The sequence below is a fragment of the Rattus norvegicus genome, chromosome 3 (genome assembly GCF_021556685.1).
Source record: "Rattus norvegicus strain SHRSP/BbbUtx chromosome 3, alternate assembly SHRSP_T2T, whole genome shotgun sequence".
NCBI lineage: Eukaryota > Metazoa > Chordata > Mammalia > Rodentia > Muridae > Rattus > Rattus norvegicus.
Window position 1 is genome coordinate 161586849 of NC_141536.1, and position 26920 is coordinate 161613768.

At 55.4% G+C, this 26920-nt stretch overlaps 1 protein-coding gene and 1 long non-coding RNA gene across 5 annotated transcripts in view; one reads left to right on the forward strand and one right to left on the reverse strand.

Moving 5' to 3' along the window:
• LOC147995845 (uncharacterized) overlaps positions 1-8238 on the reverse strand; it is a 12268-nt gene extending 4030 nt beyond the window's left edge. Inside the window, exon 1 of the long non-coding RNA XR_015684052.1 lies at positions 8107-8238. This is a non-coding gene — a long non-coding RNA (uncharacterized LOC147995845). The remainder of the gene's footprint in view (positions 1-8106) is intronic.
• On the forward strand, positions 7534-20115 carry Rbm38 (RNA binding motif protein 38). 4 transcript variants are annotated; one of them, XM_087653658.1, is made up of 5 exons: positions 7534-7875; positions 8181-8267; positions 8402-8525; positions 9015-9069; positions 18889-20115. In XM_087653658.1, the coding sequence occupies exons 1-5, from the start codon at positions 7645-7647 to the stop codon at positions 19190-19192; spliced, it is 801 nt and encodes a 266-aa protein (XP_087509784.1). In that variant the 5' UTR covers positions 7534-7644; the 3' UTR covers positions 19193-20115.
• Positions 20116-26920: the final 6805 nt, after the last annotated feature.

Below are 26920 nucleotides of genomic sequence, written 5' to 3' on the forward strand. Positions count from 1 at the left end.
GGAAATAGCCATCATTCCCAGAATCAATGCTGGGTTCCGAGTTTCTTCATTTTTGTCAGCTCCTGAGAGGCTATGTGAGCCGTGTGCCGCTCCTACCTCAGTGCTGAGGGGAGGTACTGCTGTGCTGTCCTGAGAGAAGCCACCTTTCCCAGCACTGGGGGTCTCTTCCACAGCCCATTTATCCCACAGAAATGGGAAACAGTGGATCCCAGGTAACTGGCCTGGGGTGCCCTTGGAGTCCCAGCTACTCATCTCGAGACAACATGGAGTCCAGCAGAAGACACTGTTTAGACCCTGTCTGAAAGTACAGGCAGAGGGGTAGGATGGACTAACCTACCACAGGAGCACTTTGGCATGAGATCATGGCTGTGTGTGTGCCCTCTGTTCCTTACAGAATGACCAAGATGTGGTTGACATCCAAGTGTTTTAAATGTCTGGGCTCTGGAGGTAGATCTATGCCCATAGACGTATGAGTACTGGCTACAAAGACTTGTGGGACCCACGCCCTAGTGGAGAGCCTTCCTGTGGTGGCTTGATGGTGGTGGTGTGAGGGGTTGGGCCTTGGCCCTGGGGGACCAGGAGTGGAGTGGGCAGAGGCAGGAGGCTGGGTGGCTGCTGCTGGACCCCCGTGATCCTGCCTGGCTAGAGGAGCTGGCAAGAGTGACATTATGGGACATGATGGCTCACGGGACTGGGTGAACATGGAAACGGTTTGTCAGTTTCATTTCCTGTTGCTGTGATAAAACACCCTGACAAAAGCAACTTGGAGAAAAAGGTTACTTTAGCTCACAGTTGCAAGTTACAGTAGATCATAGCAGGGGCCAAGGGAGTTGTCAGCTGCTGGATTGATCACATCACGTCCTTAGTCATAGAAAACAACCGATCTGTGTATGCCTGCTCAGCATACTTCTCACACAGCTCAAGATGCCCTACGTAGGGAATGGTGCCGCCCCACAGGCAGGTCTTTCTCACATTTAACATTCAGATCTTAGTCTAGACAGTTCCTCACTGAGGCTCTCTCTTTAGATTCTAGATTGTGTTAAACTGTCAAAGCTGGCCGACACATCGGGGACCAGATTTAGCCAGCTGACTCCTCTCTGTCAAACAGTGGCCTTCTGATTCCTTAATTTTCAGCTCTTGTGCCTTGAGCACACCGAAGAGCAGACAGGTGAAAAGCACCCCTAACGTGCTGAGGAGACAGGACAGCTCCCTCCCCTACTTCCAGAGTATCCACTATTAAGGGACTTGGGTATGGCCAACCAGGAGCAGTTGGGTAACCCAGAGTCCCACTAGGGACCAGGACCCAAAAGTGGGAGGGGAGTAGATGAGAAAGCAACAGAGCCCACCAGAAGCCATGAAACCAGAGAGAACTTTGGTCTGGAGCCTGTGAGAGCATGGGGACAGCTAGCTGGCCAAGGAATGAGGGTTCTGTCCAGAGGGGTCACAGCTCTTCTCATAGAGACTCTGGTCTCCATGAAGGTGAGAGGACTAAGCCGTAATGATTTAGCCTTTGGAGGTGTGGCAATTGGTAATGGGCCACAGGAGAGGTGGCCATAGGAGCTTCTTGCACTCAGACCCGTGGATGTGGTGGGGGAAGGACCTTGTCTTCCCCAGCCAGAGCTCAAGTGACCCAGGATCATTGTGTGCATGTGGCAGCCCCAGCACTCTCAGCTGCACCAAGCAAGAGGCTGCATGCCAGTATGCAGCTGTCACCAACATGATGACATGGTGGTTCCCTCCACACTGCGATACAATGCAACCACAGTTGGCCCTATTATAATGCACTAGCATAAGAGAACACATGTGCCTACATCACACAATTAATAAAGCTAATATTCATTAATATGAACTAGGAATACTAACATGAAATCAATATTAATACAGCAACTGATTTTTTTTTTTTGAGACAGGGTCTCATGTAGCCCAGGCTTATCTTGAACTTCCTATGTGACTGAGGAGAACCTTAAATTTTTTTAAAATATATATTTTAAATCTTACTATGTTTTCATGTATGTGTGTGCCACACACATGCAGATACATGCAGGGGTCAGAAGAGGATGTTGGTCCCCTGGAGGGCGCCACACTTGGGATGCAGCTGGGGCTCTAACTTGGGACTTCATGTATGCCAGGCAAGTGCTCTACCCACTGAACCATGTCCCAGCCCTCATAGCTGTGTTTATAATATGATTGTTTCCTTCATATGCTGAAGCATTTGTTTGAGTCTTTAAGCCACGACTCTGAGGAAGTTCCTCCAGTCTCTGGGGATGGCTCCAGGCTCCAGGGCCTAGGAGGACCTGGGAGAGGACTACTTGGCAGAATACAAATTAGTGAGTTGGTGCTTCTATGCAGATGAGAACAAGTTGGATGCTCTCCTAGAGCAACCCCGAACCATTGGCAAAAGCCCTGTAAGAGAGTTCCTGGTGCTCTGCCCTTTAGAGCCTAGAAACAGGCCAGTGGTAAGTGGGAAACGCCACCAACAGAAGATAGGGTATCCTGCTACGACCCGAGGGGATGGGAGGGACAGATGGGGTCAGGCTCTACCTCCTCCTAAAAGTCCAAGCCCTGAGGCTCCCAGGCATCCTCTGCTAGAGGCATCCTCTGCTACATGCTAGTTTGCTATTTTACTCCCGGGCTCTGGCGAGCAGGCTGGCTGAGGTTGGGGCAGGTGGTATGCAGCTAGGGCTGCTCTGACTGGAATGCATATTCACCTGCCATAAAGGGAGCTCCAGTCTATATAGTTGTACTCTGGGGAGGAGAAGACTGCGAACTGCTGTCCCACATCACCGACCTGAACACTCGAGCCTCTGCACCTGTGCATGTTTTACACACACACACACACACCCAGAGCAGAAGACAGCACTGCAACAAACCAACCAATGGACCAGTCACTGGAGGCTTGAGAGCATAAGAAACAGGGCTGAGATCCAAGTCTAAATTGACCCCTGTGCCACAGCAGCTGAGGGGACCGTGGGGAGAAGAGCTGGAACCAGTCCCAGGGTCCCTGACCTCCATACCCAGGACAGAGCCACCCCTAACCTGCAGTCCAGGATGCAGTAACACCCCTGACCTCTGCCCCCAGGCACAGCAGCACATCCAACTCCCACCCCCACCAAGCTGTGACTGTAAAGGATGTCTCCAGGCTTCCCCGCATCTCTGTGTTTAGTTAAATCAGTAGGATTATGAGGATCTTGCCCTTTGCCTCATGGTCACAAGATGTCTTTAGAGCTCCAGACATCTGGTACATTCTCAGGACAGAAAGAGTGCTAAGGTTTGGCTGAGGAATAGCTCAGTTGACAGAGTGCCCCCCCCCCACCATATGCTTAGAGCCCAGAACTTGTTCTCCTGTACAACATAAACACAGCAATCAAGAGGTGGAAGTGAGAGGATGTGAGTTAAAGGCCATCCTTGGCTGTTAGCAAAGTTGGGGGTAGCCTGGGCTACACAAGCTCCTGCCTTAACCAAAAAGTATGAAAAAAAGGAAAAAAAAAAAAAAAAGATTGCCCAGGTGTAGTATTGCCTAGTTCTTGATCTCTTTAGTCAGGAAGTGGGAAGCCTCACAAGGGCCCTGACCGAGCTCCACTGAGGTCTCTCTAGCCACAGACAGTTGGGAAAGTAACTGCATTTTCCCAACCTCTCCCGTCACAGTGCTCCGGAGAGGAAGAAGATTGTGGGGCAGGGTGTTATCAGTCGACTCCAGAGTACTAAGGTTTCACAACAGGTTTCCATCTCCACTGCCTTGGTGCCTTGATGCCACCCACATCCTGCCTGAGGCGCCTGAAAGGCAGCAACAGCAGAGATTCACATTCAGGCAGTCTCTAGAACAGAGTGTGAGGGGTTTCTCTGTTTTTTACTGTTTTGTCTGTGGTGGTGGTGGAAGCATTGGCCGCAATAGCGCTCGCGCTCTCTCTCTCTCTCTCTCTCTCTCTCTCTCTCTCTCTCTCTCTGTGTCTCTGTGTGTGTGTGTGTGTGTGTGTGTGTGTGTGTGTGTGTGTGTGTGTGTACATTCGAGTACAGGTCAGAGGACAATTTTGTCAAGTCAGTTCTCTCCTTCTACCTTTCCTGTGTTCTTGGGGTTGAACTTGGGTCTCTGGGCTTTCACCTAAACACATTTGACTCCCTGAGTCACCTTGCTGACCCCTGGGTCCAGAAAGATCTTCAAAGAACCAGCTCGCTCCAAGACGCTGTCTCCTACTTCCTTGTGGTATAGTCTCTGGTCACTTGATCCCTTTGCTGGGTCTCTGGCATTTATCTAGCCTTTGCTGGCTCCGGGGCAGGATTTCCCCACTGAAATGGATCCTCCCCAGCATGGGCCAGCGTTGACAGCATCACAGGGGCAGTAAGAGCTAATGGGGCTTTCAGGCTTGTGCCAAGGTCTCCACCTCCAGAGCTGCTGACCCCGTGAGAGAACTATAATTATCCCCTGGTGGCAGGAGGGTTACAGGGGCTGGCCAGCCCCAGTCCCGCCCCTGTCTTTCTAGGGCCAGCTAGCTAGACAGCCTTTCTATGCCTGCACCGTCAAGGTTCCTGACAACTGGGTTTGCCAGCTGGGTAATGGGGCAGCCCAAGCCTGAAGCCGGATGGGCTCTGAGCCTGAGAGGAGTTTCTCCTTGTCAGGTGCTGTTAGCCCAGCACAGACACAGGTTTAGGCAAAGTTTAATCAACGGACAGTCAGAGGAACAGGGTTATGGCCAACAGCACCCGACTCCAGCCCAGAGGATGAGCTGTCAAGGGTTTTCCCCCAACTTCTGAGTTCTAATCCTGACTCTGCCCAACCTGGCTGTATTGCCCTGGACCTATCTCTCTAGGATTCTGTCTTCCCAGCCCTCACAGCAGGGGACCAGGACAGCTTCCGAAGGATATTGGGAGGATGAAGTGGGGTCTTAGAATTGGACTGGCTCAAGATCCTCTGTGAGTGAGCCTCAGTCCATCCCACCTGAGAACCGTCGTAGTAACTTGATGACAATGGCTGCTTCTGGGTGAAGTCACCTGATCTAGGGAAATCCTCAGTGAGCAGGCACCGCAAAGGCCAAATGAACTTCATGGTTAGTGCTTTCGGTGGCAGTTGCCAGAACTCCAAACATTACCACTGAGCCAAGCATGGAGGTGCAATGCTTATAACTCCAGCACGTGGGAGGCTGAGGCAGGAGGACAGAAAGTTAGAGGTGGGCTGCGTATTGTGTGAGAAGTGCCTGGGAGGTGAGCTTCCGTTAGTAGCTGCAGCTGTCACTTCTGAGCCTTTACAGTCACCATCCCTTACTCCGCGCTGGCCGTGCTTGCTCTTTCCTGTCCTCTTTGTCCCCTCCTAAGCGCCCACCTGGGCAACTGTGCCTAGCCGGCATGCTTTCTGTGTAGACCTATTTATACACTTGCTGGAGTTGCGCGGTTCGGGAATGAAGCTTGGAGGACGTCTGCTTCCATTCATAGCAACCCTGATCTGGAGTCGCGGCCGTTAGAGCGTATGTGTTCAGAGCAAGGTGAATGGACACGCAGTGGGTGGTGACACATAGGAGCTGGAGACCCTGAACAGGTGCAAAAGTGGATGATAAAGACACACAAAGAGCCAGGGGGAAGCTACGAGCAGGGACCGTCCTCCGACAGCCATAGTTTCAGATTCGCAGGCTTAGCCAGACCCTAGGGGTCACGCCCGCGCGCCGCGTTCTCGCAGGTTCTGCGATCCCCTCCCCCTCCTCCCGCCCAGGCGGCAGCACGTGCCTGCAGCGTCCGCCCAGCCAGCTTCTTGGGGCGGGGCCCTTGGGAGGCGGAGGGGCGTGGCTGGGCGGTGGCCGGGGCGGCGCTGGGACTTGTAGGCGAGGAGCCCTGAAGCCAACAGTCTTTGCCACCAGCTGCAAGGTGCTGCTAACCAGGGGACACTGAAGCCCCAGGAAGGGACCGAGGTGGTTCAAAACTTCAGGGCCAAGCAGTCTCGACGCTTTAGGAATAAGTCGAAAACACAGCTTAACCAGCTTTCAAAAGGCGCGCTTAAGGGGTCTTTGGTCTGAACCTCCCCCCGCCCCCGCCCTTTAGATTCCATCATGTCTCTTGCCAATCCCTACAGCTTGAGCAAAACTTGCTAGAGCCCAGAAGCCAGGGAGCTCAGTCAGCAGCAGAAGACCTTAGACCAGGAGGAAGCCCAAGCTGGGTAGTGTCTGGGGGAAAAATAAACCCTACAGCAAAGGAAACGTAAAGCGAGGAGGGCAAAGCTGAGAAAGTGAGGCGCTGGGCAGGGGTATCTCCAGCAGGCGTGTGGGTTCTGCTCTGCCTGAAAGGGGCCAGACTTACTGGGGCTGAGCCTACCCAGAGGCTGCCTGCCTCCCTATTCCCCCTGACCAGTGGGCCGACCAGTTTTAACCCCACTAAAAGCTCCAGGTCTTCAGGTCCCAGTGTGATAACCAGAGATGGGGACATGGGGGACACTCGATCAGGACTGCTTCCTGGCCCGATCGTTCCTGCTTCTGTAGCTGAAATTCCCATTTTCTTTTTCTTTTTTCTTTTTTTAATATATTTTATGGTTTCCTGTGATCCAGGCTGGCCTCTAACGTTCTGTGTAGCAGGCAATGAACCCGTAATCCTCCCAACTCCGGCGCCTCAGTATTAGGATCACCCGTATACTCCGCTAGGCTGTTTGAAATTCACGTCTCTTCAACAAGAGACCCCGCGTTTGCATTTGCGCTGGTGGAAAAGAGTTCTGCAGACTGGCATCCTGGTCTCAGCCTTGGCCCACGTTCTACAGGCGACAGGCTATGCTTGTTTTCCTGCTAAGGGTGACCCCGCAGAAGGTCCCATGTCAGTGACAAGGAAGCCCAGCCATCTTTGTCCTCCCCAACAGTCTCACGGCTCTTAGCTTCCTACAAGACCGTAAACGGTGTATTCACTATCATTTACCCCTCATTTCCACAGAAAACCTAGTGTCCCGGGGGTATGCCTTTGTTGAAGTCCCAGCATAGAGTCCTGGTACCACAGAGCCTCCAAAGTACGCGTCATGTGAATTATTTCTATATACATGGCAAATCCACTTTGCCTTTTTTTTTTTTTTTTTTTTTTGAGATAGGGTATGATTTAGCCCAGCTGGCCTCAAACTTAGTATATAGTCAAGGGTAGTCTTGAATTGATTCTCTTTCTTGAGTGCTGGGTTTACAGGTGTGTGCCACCAGCCAGGTTTATGTGATGCGGGGATCAAACAGAAGAGTTAGCGCATGAGTAGATGAGGCACTCCTTCGTTAGCGCATGAGTAGCTGAGGCACTCCTTCGGACCTTTTAACAAGTACGTTTGCACCCTTAGGCGCTCGGGGGTAAGCCACTGACTCAAGCACCGCTTGGAGTCCGCCGGACCGGGCGCCCCGCGAGATAGACAAGTAGATACCGGCGAGCACGCAGGAGCTAAGTGACCTCGCTCGCCGGCCCGGCGTCTTGCACGAGGGACGTGTTTAGAACTACAATTCCCGGCGGCCCCCGCTTTCAAAGGCGTGTCTGAAACGGGGGGCGTGGCCGCGGGGCGTGGCCGGCTACAAAGGCGGCCAGCGGCTCGCAGGGCGCGGAGTAGACGCTTCGCCGCGGACCGAGGAGCGGCGCGGAACGGCGTGGGGAACTCGGATTCGGCCTGCGACACCCCCGCATGCGCCGGCCGGCCCGGTAGCGGCGGCCCCAATGCTGCTGCAGCCCGCGTGCGCCCCGAGTGTGTTTCCGCGGCCGTCCGCCGCCCCCAGCGCCATGCACGGCTCACAGAAGGACACCACGTTCACCAAGATCTTCGTGGGCGGCCTGCCCTACCACACCACCGACGCATCGCTCAGAAAGTACTTCGAGGGCTTTGGAGACATCGAGGAGGCCGTGGTCATCACCGACCGCCAGACCGGCAAGTCCCGCGGCTACGGCTTCGTGAGTGCCCGCGGCGCGCGCACCTGCCGCCGCCCCTCCCCCACCGCCTCCCAGACCCGCCGCGCGCAGCCGGGACTCCGGGGCTTCCCGGGGCCGTCGGCCCTTCCCCCACACTTTCCAGCCGCCCCAACTAAGCGTAAGCTTTAGCGCCAGCGACTTGAAGACGGTTTCCCACTTCCTTCCACTCTAGTGTCCCCAAACTAATTCTCTGAGAAAGTTAACGGTACTTACTGATGGCCAGAGCAACCGGGGTTGGGGGGGGGGGGGACGACTCCTCTTGGGGTTCACTTAACTCCACCTCCCAGGGGATTGTCGCTGCCCTTGAAGGCACTCAGAACTTGAACTCGGGAAGGAGCTGCAGTCCTGGAGGCAGAGAAGACAGTGCCCCAAGGGTCCTAAATACCAGATACTCTCCTGGGAGGAGAAAGACCCAGAGGGCCCGATGCCCGGGCAAAACCCTCTTTCCTTCTGTGCCCTGTTTCCCTCAGCCAGCCACCGAAGCCCCTGACCCTCTGTTTTCCTACAGGTGACCATGGCAGATCGGGCAGCAGCTGATAGGGCTTGCAAAGACCCTAACCCTATCATCGATGGCCGCAAGGCCAACGTGAACCTGGCCTACCTGGGTGCCAAGCCTAGGAGCCTGCAGACGGGTGAGAGTTTGCGTTTTCTCTCCAGCCCTTCTTGTTTCTATATTCAGCTTTGGTATCTGTCTGATGGAAAAACGCTGCCCCAGCTACCCCTTTGTCCCAGAGTGGCAGCCAGCGGTCATGTGCCTTCAGAGGCAGCCCAGGACAACCACCCCTAATCTTTGGGAGCTTGATCCTCCTCCCTCTGCAGTGTATGGTCAAGGATACCAGTTTTCAAATGTCTCCTGCTCTCGGGGAGGGGGGAAGTCAGATGCCGAGGCAGGAGGTTAGGGGACATCCAGAGACTGATACAACCTGTGGACTTGATGTGTTTTGACTGCTTCTTGAGGGTTCACTTAGCAGGGGCAAAGGTGGTGGCTGGGATGGGAGAGGAAGGCAGCTGTCCTTTGTGACTAAGACAGTGGCATGTGTTACTCTGCCCTCCCTGTGTGTGGGCCCCGGGAGCTTACCGGTGCAGTATGCTGGTCCTAACTGCCCTCTTGTTTTATTTAGGCTTTGCCGTTGGTGTGCAGCAACTACACCCCACCTTGATCCAGCGCACCTACGGGTGAGTGGATTTAGCTGGTTGTGGGTGGGAAGAAAGCCTTGAGGTGGGAGAGCTGTGGGCTTCTCAGTCTCAGAGCTGAAAGGCGGGGGTTGGGGGGGGATGGCTGTTTTGAGAAATTAGATTGTGTACTGGGGGTGTGGAGGAAGAGATAAGACTTAACTGCATTTCTCAAACCCATGTCTTCAAGCCTGGTGCATACCTCGCCCCGACCTAAGTGACACCGCCTTGGCCAGGTGTCACACGGGCACCTGTGCCCCCACTTGTTACCTGTGTAGTGCGTGTAGGGAGTTCAGCACACACACCGAGTGCGGGCAGCTCCTCTGAGGTGTATGTTAGGTCTGGACCTGGTGGGCTGGGCTCTTCCTGGGGTGCTCTCTGATGTGGGCAGGTGCCGTGAAGGGTAGCTACTGTGGGTCTGTACCGGCTGAGGTTTGATGTTTGTGAATGGTGTAGTAGGTGACTGTCACTGGTTGGCTTTCTGTGTGAGTCACTTGCTTTGTGTCGTCCCCCGTCCTTCCCCTGCTTTCTGTCTTGAGAAGACTGACAGGCCTTGTAGCTGCTTGGGGAAGGACCCACACACCTAAGGGACACAAAAGTTGGACCCTGGTACTTGGTCTGTTTGTCCAGTGTAGACTGGCTGGGAATGAGCCAGTGGGTGGGGACTCTGACACAGACCCCACCTTTTGTTTGCGGTGGCAGGCTTGTCCATCCCGGCTGCCGGGTTGGTGTCCAAGGTTGGGGCGTGGAGTAGAGTGGGGCATTTGCTGGGGCTGGAGCTGCACTTGGCCAGCACAGTGACTGGGGAGGGTGCGCCTGCTTTCTCCAAATGTGCCTGTCCTGTGGGGCGGCACCAGGGTTCTCCACAACCATCCTTGGGGATTGATGTGACTGAGCAGGAGTTGTCTGTGGGGAACTTGGGGTGCTACTGTGGTAGATTGTTCCAGGTCGTTTTTCCCTTGGGATCTGTTTCCTGTTCTAGGCTGTCTGGAAGGAACTGTGGGGACAATCCAGCCTTGGTAGCTTTGTTTTAGCTTCTCCCTGCTGGCTGTGAGGAGAGTGCCTGCTCTCTGGTAGCTTGTTGTGCTCCTGGGGCTGAGCTCTGTATAAGTGACTACTGTTTACACTGGGACCAGGCCTCCCCACAGGCTCTGAATAATCACTGCCTCACGATCACTAGTGCTGGGACTCTGTGACCCTCAGATCTAGGTTCACAGGTCTGGTCTGTTACTCTGACCATGCCCCCTTTAGTTGCCTTCTGGAAAATGGGGACACAGCACTTCAGGACAGCATGCTCTGGGAAAGGCTCTCCTCAGATGCTAGTGACTTACACATTTGGTGAGGTTTGAACTCAGGGCCACAGTGCTGTCTTTGGGGGTGGACAGATTCTGGGAGCCCTGGTACTCGGGGGCGCATCTGGCATTGGGCCACAGTGATTCGTAGCTAGATTAGTAGCCGGGTCATCTACACTGACTACAAAGTGGCCTTACAGTGTTGATTGGGTTGTCAAGCAGTGTAGACCCAAACCAACAGACAAGTGGGCACAAGGGACTGGCCAGTCTTCCTTGCCAGTGATCCGTGGGTTCCTCTGAGGAATATCCCATGTTGTTCTGAGCTTGCCAGACTCTGGGGGGCCGGGTGGTCTGTCAGGCCTGGCTGCTTGGGTCAGTTGCTGTTGATACCCAGTTGGGAGGCAGAGTTAAGCTGTCAGCAGGCAAGCCCCCTTTGTTTTCACAAACAATCTGGCCTGCCTGGCTGGGCCTGACTCAGCGGTTGGTTTTGTCAGCCTGGGGCTGCCGGGGAGCTGGAACCCTGGCAGCTCAGAGCCTGCAGGCTATACACTCCTAGGCCCTTGACATTCTGAAGACCCACAGCCCACTGGCTGGCCAGACCACAGAGGAGGCTCTGTCTGGTCAGAACCACCCAGTGGCTTAGAAAGACTGAGAGAGTCTCTGGCTTTGCTGCTTGCAGAGTCCTCACCAGCTTGCTGCATGCCTGCTTCTGGAATAGACCTTGTTGGCTGTACAGCCTGTGCTTGTCCATCATGTAACTGTATCTGAGGGCCAAGGCCTATCTGGTGAAGCCTTCTCAGCCACTGAGTAGCTTTTTCCAGCCTCCGGGCCTGTGTGGTAATCCCTTGTGGGGATAAGTGACCCAGGGCCATCCAGCAAGGGGGTCTCTACCAGCCCTGGGGCACAGTAATGCAGGTGAGAAGGGAGGGCCGCACAGTGGAGATATCCCCACCCTGGTTAAGTGTTGGTTTGGTTTGTCAGAGGCCCCAGGGTCAAGGGTGTCTGCCCAGATTCAGCCTGAGCCTCATGGAAACTGAGGCCTGTCTCCAGCCTGGCAGCCATCAGAGCCTCTCCTGGCCTTTGGCTCCCGAAGGCTGCTCTCTGCTTTTCAGGGGGGAACCTTTCTGTGACAAGATGGCCTGCTTACTCCCATCACACTCTGTCCCCACGACTGAGTCGGGTCCTGAGGGTTGAGGTCAGGTCATGGTCCCCAGGTGCTGGGTGTCAGGCTACACCTCTGTAGAGTAGTGATGGTGGCCAGGCCACATGAATGACTAGTTGATCGTGGTGTGTGGAACATGTGATCCCAAGGCTGTGGAAAGCTGTGGGGTTTCTGCTGGGGGTCGGATGGCCTGCCCAGGCCCAGCAGTGAGCTTTGGTGGCCTAAGCTGGGAACCGTGTAGGTGAGTGGTCTGCCCTCTCCCAAGGGCCACTTGGGCCCATGCCTCCCTTCCTAGAGCCTCATGGGACAGCTCTTGGATGCATGTGTTCTTTCTCTGAGACCAACGGCATACAGCATCCTCTCCCTGGTTTGGGCTTTCCTGCAGGAATTGTTTTAGAGACTGTGTTCACTGTGGGATAGGCTTGGTACGCACATGAAGATGTCTGTCCTGACGCCATGACATCAGGCCTGTGCATGAGGATTGAGGAGAGGTGTTGGGGAGGAGTCTGTCTCTCAAAGTCTGGGGGAGGGGTGGTGGTGGTGGTGGGAATATACACGTTGACTCAGATGCTCTGAGTGAGATGGGCGTTCCCACATGGGCACCCAGCATGGCAAGGACTACATAGTAAAACGGTGCTTCAGGGCTGTTCCTCAGGAAATGTGTGCTGAATCTGATTGGCTAGTTGTGCCGCACTGGTACAAATGAGTGCTGTGGTGTCTAGGTCCCACAGGGCCCCACACTGTACCCGACATTTCCTGCACAGACAGTACACCGAGTAGGGCAGATTGGGGGAGGGGCATTGCTCCTGTGCCTTCAGAGAGGGCTCTTATTTTCACTGAGCATAGTGAGGCCTCAGTAGAGCAGGTGTGGGACACTGTCTCGGGCCTGACTAGGGCTGCCTGCCGGCAGTGAAGAGTTAGAAGTGCAGGCAGGCACACAGCCAGACCCAGGGCAGCAGTACGAGCATGCTCGCCCCACCACCTGTGGGTGCTTAGGGGTGGCCCTGCTTGCTCCCCCATCATCACTTCCTGTTTGGCAGCCTGTCTGGAGGCAGCAGGCGTGGGCTGTCATGTCTGACCCTCCCAGAGGGCGTGTAGCCTATGCTGCTGCACCTGTTGTTTGTCCTTGTCTGCTGTGACAGACAGAAGCTAGCCTCTGGCGCCCTTAGGTTCCTCTCAGAGTTCAGTTATTACCACGTGCCTGAGGAACCTCTAAGGCCATGGCGTGGAGAGGCTGTTAGCCCCAAAGATGTGTTCTCGGCATGAAGTCCACCTGGTGGCCCATTGGCCCCTTGATGATCTTGGCCCAGGACTTTAGGCGTCCCTTGGAGCACAGGCCTTGCTCCCTGGCCACCCCTCCAGGCTCCGCGTCAATTGGGAGTGGGAGGGAATCTGCAGCCAGGCCAGAGCCCCTAACTCTGCTCTGTGACCACAGTGCTCCCTGCCATGAGCCTTGCAGCATGATGGGGCTGAAAGAACACACAGGATGGTAGAGAGCTGTGGAGGGGCTGTGGGTGATGTAAGCGCAAACCCCGGCCAGAGTGTGCTCCCAGTGACAGATACCACCCCTCTGGAGAGCTGAGCTGAGAGAACACAGGTCTTCTTTGTTTTTGTTTGTTTTTTCCTTTCTGGGACAGGCCTTGGTGTGGAACCTAGGTTGGTGTGGAGCCTGCAGTGGGCCTCCCCAGCCTCTCTGATTGCTGGGATCAAAGGCATGTGCCGTCACTTTTTCTTTTTTAGGACAGGGTGTTACAGCCCGGCAAGCTGAACTCTGATTCTCCTGCCTCCACTCTCCTGCTTTCCCTGGAGGTGGTTCTTCTAGCCGTATGCATGCTAGACAGACAAGCTCTCTATCCCTGGGCTACAGAGCAGCGCCCCTGCTTCCCGAGGGCGAGGCTTGGGCTTGTTTGAGGGTATCCCTCTAGAGCTGAGTTGAGCCAGGCCTCCCCTTGGGACAGCAACCGTCCCACCTGAGACAGTGGAATCACCTGACCCCTGGCCCTGGGGAGAAGACCAAGATGCCAGAGTGGGCAGTAGCTGGCCTAGGAGGAGGAGGCCATCACAGTGTACAACTTTGAAAGTAGGTAGGAGATGGGGTTTAGACAGTGCAGGTGGACCTGCTGTTCCCAGCTGGCTCCCACAGTAACCCGTCCTCTCCCTGTTTGCATTCACCTGCGCTAACACTCACCAGCTGTGGAACCCAGAGAACTGGTGTCCAAGTCACCGGAGATTCCCAGGAGGCCTGCCAGGCTGCCACACACACACACACACACCCCACACACATTCATCACACACACACACACACACACCCCACACACATTCATCACACACACACACACACACACACACCCCACACACATTCATCACACACACACACACCCCACACCACACACACACACACACACCCCACACACACACCCCACACACACACATTCATCACACACACACACCCCACACACACACATTCATCACACACACACCCCACACACACATTCATCTCACACACACACACACACACACACACACACACACACACACACACCGGAGATTCCCAGGAGGCCTGCCAGGCTGACACACACACACCACACACACACACACACCACACACCACACACACACACACACACACGCACACACACACATTCATCACCACCCCAAGGCTGGGCCTACTGGTCAGCTGCCAGATGCCTCCAGCATCGTGGTGCAAGGCCTCCAGGGAGAGGAAAAGGTGAAATGGGTTCATTTGCCTTTTTCATTTTTATTTTCGGCAGTGGCTTTGTGTTCGGGAAGTGGCCCCCTGGGCTGCAGCCAGTGAGTTGGTTTTGTTTTGTTTTTTGTTTTTTTTCTGAGTTTGGCTACATACAGGGCCAGGGCCTCTACCGGCACTGCTCACCGTTCACCGTCAACTCCAGTACTTGCCATGTGTGGTAGCTGTGCTCAGGGTGGGGAAACAGATGCCGTAAGTGTCACCACAGAGTTCCCACCCCTCTTCTGGGGTAGCCAGGAGTCCAGGGGATGTACCTGTGGCATCTTGGTTTCCTGGTTGGGAAGCTGAGACCAGGGAAGACTCCGATAGGGGTGGGGTCTGGACCCGGGTCTTCGGTGCTGAGTGAGGCGGGGCTCTGGCTGCTCACTCATCATCCTCACTCTGGACTTGGTGTAAGGAGAGGCCACCTCTTCCGCCACTGCAGTGGGATAGATTCCCATGGCTCAGCTGTCAGCCCTAGACTCCCCTGCTGGTCTGTGGCCTGGGACTCTTCTGCTGCTGCTACATAGGGGTGGGGTTAATTGTCTCGGGACCACCCTGGCTTGAGAAAGGGCAAAAGGTTCCCCGAAGAGGTTGAGGAAGCGGAACTCTGGGTGTGAGGAGGTGATGGCTTGGGACTGAGCCTGAGAATTCCATGGCAGAGCCCCCTGAGCTGGGAGTGGCAGCTACCCTGGAGTTTGTGGGTCACCCTGCCTTTAGGTTCTAACCCCCAAGACTTGGGTGTGAAAGGTCTCTGTCCATTTGGCATTCCCCAGGCCCTAGTTCTGCCAAAGTTATGGGGTTCCCACACAGGTTGAGGATCCAGCAGCTGAGGGCGTGTTATTCAAGCGAGGGCCGTGATAAGGACATCGTAGGGCTGAACCAGGCAGCTGTTGGGTGGACTGCGGCTATCAGGTCAGACTGCCTGCTGTGAGCCTGACAAGCAGAACTCAGCCTGTCTCATCGCCCAGCTGGGGGCTAAGCCTGTCCCTCTCTCAGGACTGGGTCTTCTGGCTTGTCCGGGGTGCTCAGGGATCCACAGTGCTGTGCTGGGCCCGTGGAGACCTTGGAAACAAGCAAACTCTGTCCTGTTGGTCATATAGGTACACAGTAAAAAATGGGGTGGCTTTATTCGGAAAGGAAACACAGGGACAGGAGGCCCCTTGGGATGGTGTTAGGGCAAGAAAACTTCGGGCTGTGTGCCCCAAGTGCCAACACCTTCAACACCTTGGAGTGGGCAGAGTCCAGGACAGCAGGCATTCGGGGAGAGATTCAAGTGGAGAGGTAGGTGTGGGCTGCCATGGAGGAAGCACAGAAACCATTTGCATTTGCTTCTAGTCCAGTAGGGAGGTGCTAGAAGGCGCTGGTCCCTGCATTTACAGGGTCTTGAAATCTTTGAGACACTTTGAAATGGTATGTGAGAGGGTCAGTGCACTGGCCCAGAGGGGTTGGAGGGAGGGAGAGTAACAGCAGCATTGGAGCATTTTGTGTGGGTGGTGCACTGAGACATGGAGGGCATTGAGTTCTACAGAGCACTCTCACTGACATGTGGTTGAGAGGCTTGGTGCCTTTGCTGGGCTGGGCTTGATGAAGGTCAAGGTAGCTGGCATTCTTACCTCTTGAGTCTGACTGAGGGGCACTAGGAAAGTCTCTGGATGGACACACACACGGACACACACACACACGGACACACACACACGTACACACGGACACACACACACACACACACAGCGCGAGCGCACGCGCACAGTTCAGGTCTCAGGCAGGAAGGGTTGGGGCTTTGTAGTAAGTGCGCAGCCAGGGACCACGGCCACTCTTGGACTGGGCGCAGATAAGCACCCAGGTGGGTCTTGAAGTGCAGACTAAATATAGAATGTGACTGTGCAGAGTGTTCTCTGTCCCAGCTGTGCTGCCATTGGCTGAGTGCCTGTGGTGGCCTTCCAGTAGTAGGGTCCTACTGCAGAGAGCTGACTCTACATGGCTGCATGTGGTGTTAGAAGCTGGATAATTCTGTTTAAGATGTTAGCTGTGTTCCTGTTCTCTACCAGTACCATCCCGCTGAAGTGTCCACAGGTGACGGTTTAGACCACGTTCCATTGGAGTGTGGCAAAGGTGATTTAGTGGGCCGTTCAAGCCTCTGGGCCTTTCTACCTGTCTGTGTCTTGGAATGGCATGGTGTCGGGCGTCACAGTGGTACCTGACTGAGCTTCAAGGCAAGTAGAGGTGATATAAGCAGATGCGGGTGAGCCCCAGCATTCAGAGCATGTGGGAAACTAGGCTCAGCTGGGGGCACATGTCCTCGAATGCGGGTGGGTTGGCTCTGCGAGAAGCCTCTGTGTTAGCAAGTGCCACCCCTAGAGGTATTGGGTGTCTCCCTGCCTCTTACTCATGGTTGGGGAAGTTCAGAACATGGCACTCTCAAGGCCTCAAACTGGTGAATGCTTCTGAGTCTTAGGGTTGGGGGTGGGAGACCCCACCCGCTCAGGTAGGGGGACTTCCCTCACATACACACACACCCAGGTAGGGGCACCAAGATAAGCTGCGCTTCTCTGGGAAGGCCTCAGACCCAGTCAGGACCCTGTCTTGATGCCAGGGAGTAGGCATTAGCAGCACCCTCTACCACGGCTCTGATTCAGGAGGGTCGGGCCTGTGAGCAGGGCAGGGAGCGGTCCCGGCCCCACATGGAGGCAGGGGAGTCTTGGGTGCTGAGGACTCTGCTGCTGTGCAGCTTTGGTCTCAGCTAGGGCTTAGGATCTGGTGGGGCAGCTGAGTGGTTCTGGGGGAGGAGTCTCACTCCTTCTGGGCTTCCTCCCTGCTGTCTTCTCAGAGCCTACTTTCCCCAGCCTTGCCTGAGCTCTGGCTCCTGTCCTGCAGAGCCCAGCCATGTGTCTGTTCACAGCTGTGTGCTGGCATGAGTCTTAGAGGATTCATGCAGCTCAGAGGTAGTGTTTGGATCCACATCAGTGCCATTCCCATCAAGAGAGTACCGCAGCCAGCCAGGGAGGGCACACACCTCCCTGGGACTCCTGTCATAGGCTGCTTGCCCTTAAAGCTGCAGTCAGATGCCCATGGGATGTAAGGATGCTAATCAGTGCTGGTGCGTGTCGTCCTGGCAACATCTGGTCAGCTGCCCATGCACTTTGAAACTGGAGAGGGGAGCTGTGAGGAGGGTGATGGGCACAGAGTGAAAGTCACAGCTGGGTCAGGGATGCCTTCTTGCCTGCACCCCGGACTGTTTCTTCTAGCTCTGCCCCGCCTTGCCTCTGTCCCTTTAGTAAGTGCGCTGTGAGAGGCTGCTCTTGGGGCTGGGGAGAGGTGGCTCATTAGGTAACATGTTTGCTGCACAAGTGTCAGGACCACAATTCAGATCCCCAGAACCTAGGAAGTACCGGGTGGACATGACAGCTCACCTGTAATCCCACCACGCAGAAGACGAGAGACAGGGTCCCCAGAGCTAGACTATAGAATCTATAGGTCTGGTTCAAGTGAGAGACCCTACCTCAATTACATAACGTGGAGACTATCCAGGAAGACACCTGGCGCCCGTCTGTGCCTTCCTGCACACTCTGCTCCAGCGCTCCTGTGTGGTACTTGTTCTTGCCGCTCTGCTGCCCGCTGGCCATGGTTGGCCAACGCTCTACTACACACGCAGGCCACGTATCACTTGTCTACTTATGACTGGTGGGTGCTGGGATGCTGCTCTTGTCACTGATGAGTAGAGGTCTTGTTTTAAATCATGCACATGTGACCTCAGACCTCAGCAGAACTGCCTCTTCCCTCGGCCCCCGCACCACACCTCCCTAGGACAGCCTTGGGCAGCCCTGGTCTCTTGGACCTTGATACACGGGGCAGGGGTGCTGCTGCTTCAGACAGGCCTGGGGCCCAGAGAGGCTCAGCTCTTTCACCAGGCCTGCTCAGTAGGAGGCTGGCCATCCAAGCACCTAGCAGTGGGTCCACTGCCTTCTGCGTCATTTCCCTGTTACCTAGCCTGTTTTCTGCTGCAGTGGTGCTGTGCTTCCTGGGAGAGGCCACAGCCGAGGGCAGCAGGTGCACCCAAGTGCATTTCCACAGGGGCTGGGGCACGGGACAGGGGCCTTCCAGTTATGTTATAAGCCGCAGGACCTGTGTGGTCACCTGGCACAGGGCACTTGGCCTTTCTGACTTTAAAATGGACTTGCTCGTAGGGCAGTGGATAAGGCCTCTGGAGAATCTTGTTCAGCAGGGCACAAGCACCCCAGGAGCCCTGTGCCCCTGACCTGCAGTGGGTGTGCCTGTCCTGATGGGTGTTGGGGAGGTAGTGGGTGTCTCTGGGAGGGATAGGTAGGTGCCTGACCTGTGAGCTATACCATTCCCAGAGCGTTTGCACAGGCCTTGAGCTCTGTAGCTCACCGTGTCCTAAGTGGGTTCTAAGGGAGAGTGGGAGTCGAGTCTGGGGAGGAGGGTACCATGAGAAGTGATGCTAAGTAGCCTATGGATGGTGGCACTGCCTACGCAAAGGCCCTGGGCTGGTGCTCACCTGACGGTCGCTGTGCCTGTCTTGTAGACGGTTCATAGGTGAGAGCAGGTACATAGGCGAGAGCAGGGCACGGATCTGCAACCACTGACACTCTGCTTGGCCCACAGGCTGACTCCCCACTACATCTACCCACCAGCCATTGTACAGCCCAGCGTGGTGATCCCTGCCACCCCTGTCCCGTCACTGTCCTCGCCCTACCTTGAGTATACACCAGCCAGCCCAGCCTACGCCCAGTACCCTCCAGCCACTTACGACCAGTACCCATACGCCGCCTCGCCTGCCACGGCCACCAGCTTCGTGGGCTATGGCTACCCTGCCGCCATTCCCCCAGCCTTGTCTGCCACGGCACCTGCAGGCACCACCTTCGTGCAGTACCAGGCACCTCAGCTACAGCCTGACAGGATGCAGTGAGGCGCGTCCTGCACAGGGCCACAGCCACCACCTGCCAGCCTTGGGAGCCACCACCACATGGGTCTCCTCAGGCCCCGGGGCCCACCTGCCCTGAAGGCACCAGCAAGCTTCTTCTGCAGCCCTGCCGTGCTTGAGGAAGGGCCTGAGAAGGAAGGTACACTCTGGGAGTTCTGCAGCCACTCTGTGCTAGGTGCCTTACTCTGGGACGCATAAGACGTCCTCCCTCCTCTTTGGGAACTGTCCTCTTGGTGGATCCGGGTTCCCGAAACCCCGCCCAGGTGCCCTCAGCCGAAGCACTGTGCCATGTCCTGCTGGGAATTTTCTGTGGTGCAGGCAAGACCATCAGCACCGAGAGCCCCAAACCTATTTTTACTTAGAGACTGGCTTTGGTCAGTAGCTCCCTGTGGAGACAGTTGACAGTATTTCTCTGTGCCGGTGTCACTGATGGAGCTGCCCCTCCCCCGCAGGGTTGCCCTCACAAACTGCAGCCCTGCAGGGGGCTGGGCTCCTGTCTGCTGATGCTGCCCACCTCACCTGCAGAGGTGCCTGCCAGGGCGAGTTCTCAGGTGTCTGTTGCTGTGCCATGGGGGCCTTCTTCTGGCCCTGTGCCCCTCAGGCAGGCTCTGTGCCCACCCAGCCCCCCATTGTCACCTGTACCAGTCTGGAGCATGACCTAGCTGCACAGGGAGAAGGTCCAGCCCACACACGTCTGGGAGGGGAGGAGTGGGCATCTCTGGCAGCATGGGCTGCCCACAGGCTGGGCAGTGGGTCCCTCCACACCTACCTCAGGGAGCCAGTGTGTAGGCACTCCACAGCATGCCTGTTAGTCAAGGCCTGGAGGACAGAGGGAGTAATGTTATAATAATATTTTTATTAGAATGTTCTGATTATAAAAAATAAAACTTGTTTTCTTTAAAGAAAAAGGTGTTTTTTGAGGTTTTTCTCTCAATGCCATGGTGGTCCTATGTCCAGGGTTTTTGACAGTTGTCCATCAAATCCTTAACCTGCTTTAGCCTCTGCTGCTCACTAGCTCCAGTGTGCCCCATCCAGTCTGAACCGGAGGGCTCCAGCCCCACAAGATAGGGATCTGCTGCAGCCAGGACTAGGCACGGCCCACTGTTGACCTGATGCTCAAGTCCTTAGACATGGACCTGGGACTGCTTTCTTGCACTGTCCTTGGGTCCCTCGGAGACCTGTTCTGGTTTCCCCTTGATTTGACTTTGAGCTGTGCCTTCCTCCTGCTCCTGTGGCCCACGCCTGTTTGGGCCGGCAGGAGTGGGTTTGCTTTCATCCCAAGCCTCTACCTCAGTGTCAGTTTGCAAACACTGAAGGGTCAGGAGGTCAGTGTGGGGCTCTCAACCCACAGCTGACATTTGCTGCTGCTGATAAGAGTGTGGGGCCAGGGAGGGGTGGCGGGCACTGCCAGGGTTATCAGGAAGGCCATTCGAAGCCAGTACACTTCCTGTCTCTTATCAGCTGGTGGCAGCCCAAGAACAGGCCCTAGGTCTGGAAAGTGCCCTCCTGGGTCTTGACAGAGCAAGCTTAAGAGACCTCAGAGGCACCCTTTTGAGCCAGGAGCACTGCCACCAGTAAGGGCGGCGATACCTGCTATTCCTGCTACAGGACAGTTTCCCACGGGGTGTTCGCACGTGTGGGTGGCAAGCCGCAGAGTCCCCATCACCCCGGCGCAGCATGGTGAAAGGTCTGGTGTAGGAGAGGACAGGACTTGTGTCATCAGTGTCTCTGGCTGCCAGCACACACGCAGCGCGCAGGCGTAACCCAGGGGAGGCTGGATAGAGGGACGGGCAGGGCCCTGGACTCCTCTGCAGGGGCAGTTGGCCCTGATCCCTGACGGAGCCTTTTCTTAGAGCTAAGTGCAGGTGAGCATAGGCGATAGAGTAGGGCCCAGCTGCTGTCCTTCCCAGGTGAAAAGCTCAATGCTTGCCCAGAGCCTGTAGCCTAACCGAGGTCCAGTTAGTTGCCCCTTTGGCTGGCCTTTCCCTGGGGACCTACCCCTGCGCACTGGGATCCGCATCCCTGAGCACCCACGGCTATTAAGTGCTCAGGGCAGGAGGTGTGCGTGTCACTGGCAGATCCTGTTTGCTGTTCAGGTCTCCAGCCTCAGTATGACCAAGGTATCCAAGCGCAGACTGCCTCTAGCTAGTATCTCAGCTGAGAACTCAGGAGTAGTCATCTGCAGCCTGAAGACTGGCTAGGGGTGGGAACGTGCAGGCTCAGAGACGACCTGAGACCTGAATTTGGAGCCTATGGCCCTAGGTGCTTTTCTTACTCCTGTACTCCAACACAGTCATAGCCCCTAAGGAGTGGTTGTGAAATGACCTCCTAATGCCTCACCAGGCCCACCCTGTCCCCCCATGCCCTTGTGTCTCCCGTGCTTTTGCATGTATGTGTTCCTCGTTCCTTCCCGGGCTTGGTTTCCTCCGTACAAGCTAAGCTGACCCTACTCCACTTCAGCCTTCCTGGGCCCAGTGGGTGGATGGGGTCAAGGGGCCTCTTCTGCCACCCAGTGTCCTCAGCTGAGCAGGCATTCGCTCCCTCCTACCCCAGCAATTGGGTCAGGAATGTATGTGGTCCTGGTCTGGGTCACAAGAGCCACAGGATCCTTCTGGAACTTCTGGAGGAAGGGGGGATTCACTGGAGGAAGCAGGCTAGGAACAGATAACCCAGAGTTTCTGTCAGGGAGGCGGGGTGTGCTGATGGACAGGCTGAGGATGGAGAGCCGGGAGCCAAACGGTCTTGGTGACTTCTGTGACTCCTAGGCTCAGTTGACTTGAAGCTGGTCCTTGTTTGCTTTCAACAAGAGCCAACTGCTTCCCTTTGCACTAGAAGATGGTCCTCAGACAAAAATCTTGTCCCAGAGGGCAGAGTCCCAGGGTAGGCATTTGTAATCCTGGGCAGGGTTGGGGACAGTAGCTGCCCGTGGTTCTGCTCCCAGCTGCCCCTGCTCCTCACTGAGATCCCACCCAGGGAGTGTGATGGGCAGCCCTCTGGAAGGAAGCTGGGCCAGGGCAAAGTTGATCCAGGCTCAGCTCCTCTTACCCATCTATACATCTGTGTTGTGGTCCACTGGCAAGCTGGTGCCCACGGGTGCCAGGTGGAACATCTTGACCAGTCCTTTCTCCTGTCTCTATTTCTCGATCAAGTACGCAGACCTACCCCAAGGACCTACTGCAGTCAGGGTACAGTGGGAAGGGACAATGTGTAGGCCATCTCTGGCTCTACCACTCTAGAACTTGGACATGAGGGCTGGAGCCCCAACAGCCATCCTGCTGCTTGGGTGACTGACCCAGCCATAGTTCTATCTCCTGTAAACTGCCTAATTACCAAGTCCTATCTCCCTAGATCATCACAGAAGTGAGAGGGGCTGGCTTAGGTAAGCTGACCGGTAGAGACTGATGTGAGGTGGGAGAAAGACTGGACAGTCAGCAGGAGTGAGATTTACACCCAGTTCCCGTGAAACCCTTTGCGCTTAGGCCTCTGCCCCCCAGAGAGAGTAGCCACGGTTCCAGCCATCCGAAGCAACATGAGCTCCAGCCTCCAGAACTCTAGCTATCCTTGGAGTCTGAGAGCTGGTGGGCTCTCCAACTGACATGTCCCTGAGACCCTTGAACCCCGTGGGAGGTTGACCATTCCTGTGCCAGACAGGCAGCCAAGGCAGAGGATATCCAGTTGTGTCCAGATGCTGCCAGAATGCTGGAGGGTGGCTGGACCCAATTTAACCCAAGCACCTTGAATATAGCCATCTAAGACCTCAGGACCAGGTCCAGGCCACCACTCCATCTCTTCTACCTCACCCACAGCTAGCTGGGTGTTGTCCCCACTCATGGGCCTCCCTGCCTGCTGACTCACAGTGGTGTTTTCCCTCAGACATGTAAACACAGCTAGGACCCCAGGAAACAGGTTGGTGTGTCTAGATACAGCTGCCCAGAGCTCCGTGCCCTGGGTGTGGGGGAGGGGTTGGCACCTGCCCTCCCACTACCTCCTGGGGCTGCTGATAACAGTCGGGCTTTGCCTATCAGCCTGGAATTCTACCTCTGGGTGCTTACAGGGGCTCAGAACAGAGATGGGGAGCCCCTACCACCTCACCCCCAGCTCCCGCAGGACCCAGGGCTCAGCCCTGAGTGCCACCTGCTGGCCCCTACCTGGTGATGGGGATATTTTTAGAGGGATTTTAAGAATAGAGATTCTGTTTTAAATTATAAATAGCCCTGTTAGAATCTGGGTTTTGTGACTTAAGCCTATAATCTCAGTCCTCAGGAGACTGAGGCGGGAGGATTACCTTGAGTTTGGAGCCAGCCTCCGTTTCACAGTGATACACTATCTCAAAGGGAAGGTAAGTAAATAAATGAATACACGGCCGTTGCAATACAGGTAAACATCCTCTGATAGAGAATCAGTGGGGTGGCTTTGTGCATGCATCTCTGTGTGCACACAGAGATGTGATGGAATGATTTGTGCATGCTCTGTGTCCCAGGTTATAGCCTAGAACTGGAGATCCTCCTGCCTCAGCTTCCCATCACACAGGATGCAGGATTTACACTTGGGGCCAGGCCCTGTGCTGAGACAAAGGAGCATGTAACACTAAGCCTCAACATTGGGGGGGGGGCATTCCTTATATACCAACTGAGACATAGCTGAGGGCAGAAGAGCACCTTCCAGAATATGAGGAAACCCTACACAAAAGTATTTTAGAACCCCACCTTGGAGGGCTGGGATGCACCTCAGTATTAGAGTGAGCGCGGGTAAAGTCCCAGATTCCATCCCCAGCAACATACACACACACACACACACACACACTCACACACACACACACACCCTGCAGCCAGGTTTGTATAGCTATTAGGGAAGGCTGTCATACCCTGTCTCATACTGCAAAGCTGAGCCCCTGTGAGGCAGGAGGCTGGCTCTGCAGAGAGGCCTTCATGCCAGCCGTGGGGAGCAGAGGGCAGCGGACACCACCTCTGAGCAGACAGTGCCAGTGTGTCCCAGGTCCCCAGCAAACACATCCTCCCCACCTGGATGGACGTGCACTGCACTTTCCTGAGCAAATGACTCAGAGCCTTGTCAAGAGTGGGTGAGTACCAGGCAGGATGAAGAGGGAGAGACTCGATGGTGGCCGTGCTGCTCACCTCTGGGTCTGATCCACGGAGGCCTCCATGAAGAGCCATGGAGAAATGCATGCTTGGAGCATGTGGCAGAAGGAAGCGCACACCGCACGGGTACAGGTCCCGGTGGGATGGGTTTGATGTATTGGAGGGACAAGGATGTGTCCACAGCGGCTGGAGGGGAGGCCAGCTGGCGTGTTTGAAGGGAGAACTAGGCTGGAGAGATGGCTCAGTGGTTAGAGCACTGGCTGCTCTTCCAGAGACCTCAGGTTCGATTCCCAGCAACCACATGGTGGCTCACAATTGTCTGCGACTCCAGCTCTGACACCGTCAGACACGCATGCAGTCAGAACACCATTACACACAGATAAAAGGCATTCTTGAAGGAGGAACTGATAGGCAAGGCTGATGGGTCGGTTGAGGGCCAGAAACAACAAAAACAATGGGGTGGTGCTTTCTAGCCCTGAGCTGCAGGAATCTAGGGTGGGGACGTAGGGCCTGGGCATGGCAGGCAGGTGGCATGTCACAGCCACTCCCAGCTTTGTCTGGGAAGCAGATACAGCCTATGGCATGCCTGGGAGCACTGTGTGTGCGTTGGGGGGTGGGGGGAGACCTCAGCATCTCCCACACACAAGGGTCACTACCTGAGACCATGCAAACTACCTTCAGAGAGATGCTGGCTCAGGGTGGGTGGATCCCAGCTTCTCAGAGAGTGTCTTGAGGGCTTGAGGAGGGGCTGAGGAAGGCCTCAGCCAGCACTTCTTCACTGAGTCACCTGCATCGGAGGACCAGGAATCCGACTCAGCTGGACCCTGTGATCCCAACACAGAGGGACAGGGTTTTGTCATTCCGGTACCCAAATGCCATGTCTGGAACGCACTCGGTGCTCAATAATGTCTGGGGAGAGAGTAGTCAGGAGGGAAGTGCTCCCCACCAGAGCGCCTCTCAACCACGGGACCCCTCAGTGTGCCCTCAGTGTCCTCTCCTGGCAGTTCCTGCTGCCCCACCAGGCACTCTGTGCCTCCTCCTCACTGCTCAGCAAGCTTCTGGGTTTGACCCCTGGGTTAGGCCGTGAGATCCATTAGCTGCTCTCTCTCTCCCCATCCTGAACATTGAGCTCAGAGGAGGTAGGGTGTTTCCGGCGCATCATGACAAGCCAGCCTCCAGCGCCAGCTTCACTTCCTCTGTGACTGAGTTCTGAAGAACTTAGTTTAGAGGCTCTGGAGGTATGGCTCAAGGAAGAGCCTGCACCACTAGGTTCAATTCCCAGCCCCCTCTAAACTGAGCATGGTGGTGTACTTCTGTAATCCTGGCACCCGGGAGGCAGGAGCATCAGAAGTTCAGGATCATTCTTGGCTACAGTTTGAGTCCAGGGCTAGCCTGGGCTAAGTAAGAACCTATTACAAACAAACAAAATTTAACTTAAACAATTCTACAGTCGTGGAAGTCCCCCAAAGTAGGAACATCTGCTCCCGGATTCCCTCACGGAGACTGATACTTCACAAGCCTAGGGAAGGGAGATTCAGCTCAGCTGTGGCCTGTAGACTCAGAGCGCAAGCCGACTCCGCTCCTGGGAGCGTCTCTCCTGAGAGAGGTCAGAGGTGACCCCTGGGAGGTGGAGTGGCCCCCTGGGCCTGGCTGTCTGTGGAGTTTTGACCATATTTGTCCAGTGACATGTGGCCACCCCAGGCTGTGGCATAAATACCAGTTTATCAGGTTTATTTGCTTTGTCCCCACAGAGCACAGAGGGAGCCAGCAACCTCCCTGGGTGGTGTCCTCCACTCAGAACCCAGCCCCGGGCTGGAGGCTGGAGGCTGGACTGGAGTTTAGGACCCATCGGATGAGGTCCTGGCTCATAGGAGACCTGCTTCAGCCTGCTGAGCGTCCTGTCAGTCTCCAGAAGGCCAAACAGGGCGTGCTTTTCCCCAGTGGAGTCTGTTTGTTTTGTTTTTCCAGATAGGGTTTCTCCTTGAGGCCCTGCAGTCTTCGGACTCGCCCTGGAGACCAGGCTAGCCTCTACTCATCTTCCTGCCTCACTTCCCAGGCACTAGAGTTCCAGGCGTGCTTTTCCGTTCCTTTGCGCTTTGTCTTCCTTTTTATTATTTTTGGTTTTGGTTAGAGATAGAGCCTTATGTAGCCCAGGCTAGCCTCATACTGTAGCAGAGGATAACCCATGACCTTGAACATCTGATCTTCCTGTCTCCATCTCCCTGGGGCTAGGATTACAGGTGTAGAGCTCTGTGCTGGGTTGATATGACTTTGAACCTGCTAGATAAGCCCTGGGCCAATTCGCTGGCATACCCTGCTCGATTTTCCCCTGCAGCTTGTCGATGGTACCCAGGGCCTCCTGCCCACTCAGCACATGCGCTGCTATCATGACACAAGGTAGCCCTGTATAGTCCAAGATGGCTTTTTGTTTTGTTTTGTTCTTCAGATAAGGTGTCTCTGTGTAACAGAGTCATGGCTGTCCTAGAACCACCTACCTGCCTCTGCCTCCCCAGTGCTGGGATTAAAGGAATGGTGACACTCAGTGCGGGATAGCTTTGACCCAATAATCCTCTTGCCTCTCAGACAGCTGGACCTACAGCCCTAAGCCATTACA

Bases quoted from the DNA above. Each gene is read 5' to 3' on its own strand.
- Rbm38 (XM_087653658.1), top strand. From the start codon at position 7,645: ATGCTGCTGCAGCCCGCGTGCGCCCCGAGTGTGTTTCCGCGGCCGTCC. The intron at 7,876-8,180 runs GTGAGTGCCCGC...TCCACCTCCCAG, and splicing joins AGTCCCGCGGCTACGGCTTC to GGGATTGTCGCTGCCCTTGA. The intron at 8,268-8,401 runs GTCCTAAATACC...GTTTTCCTACAG, and splicing joins GAGAAGACAGTGCCCCAAGG to GTGACCATGGCAGATCGGGC.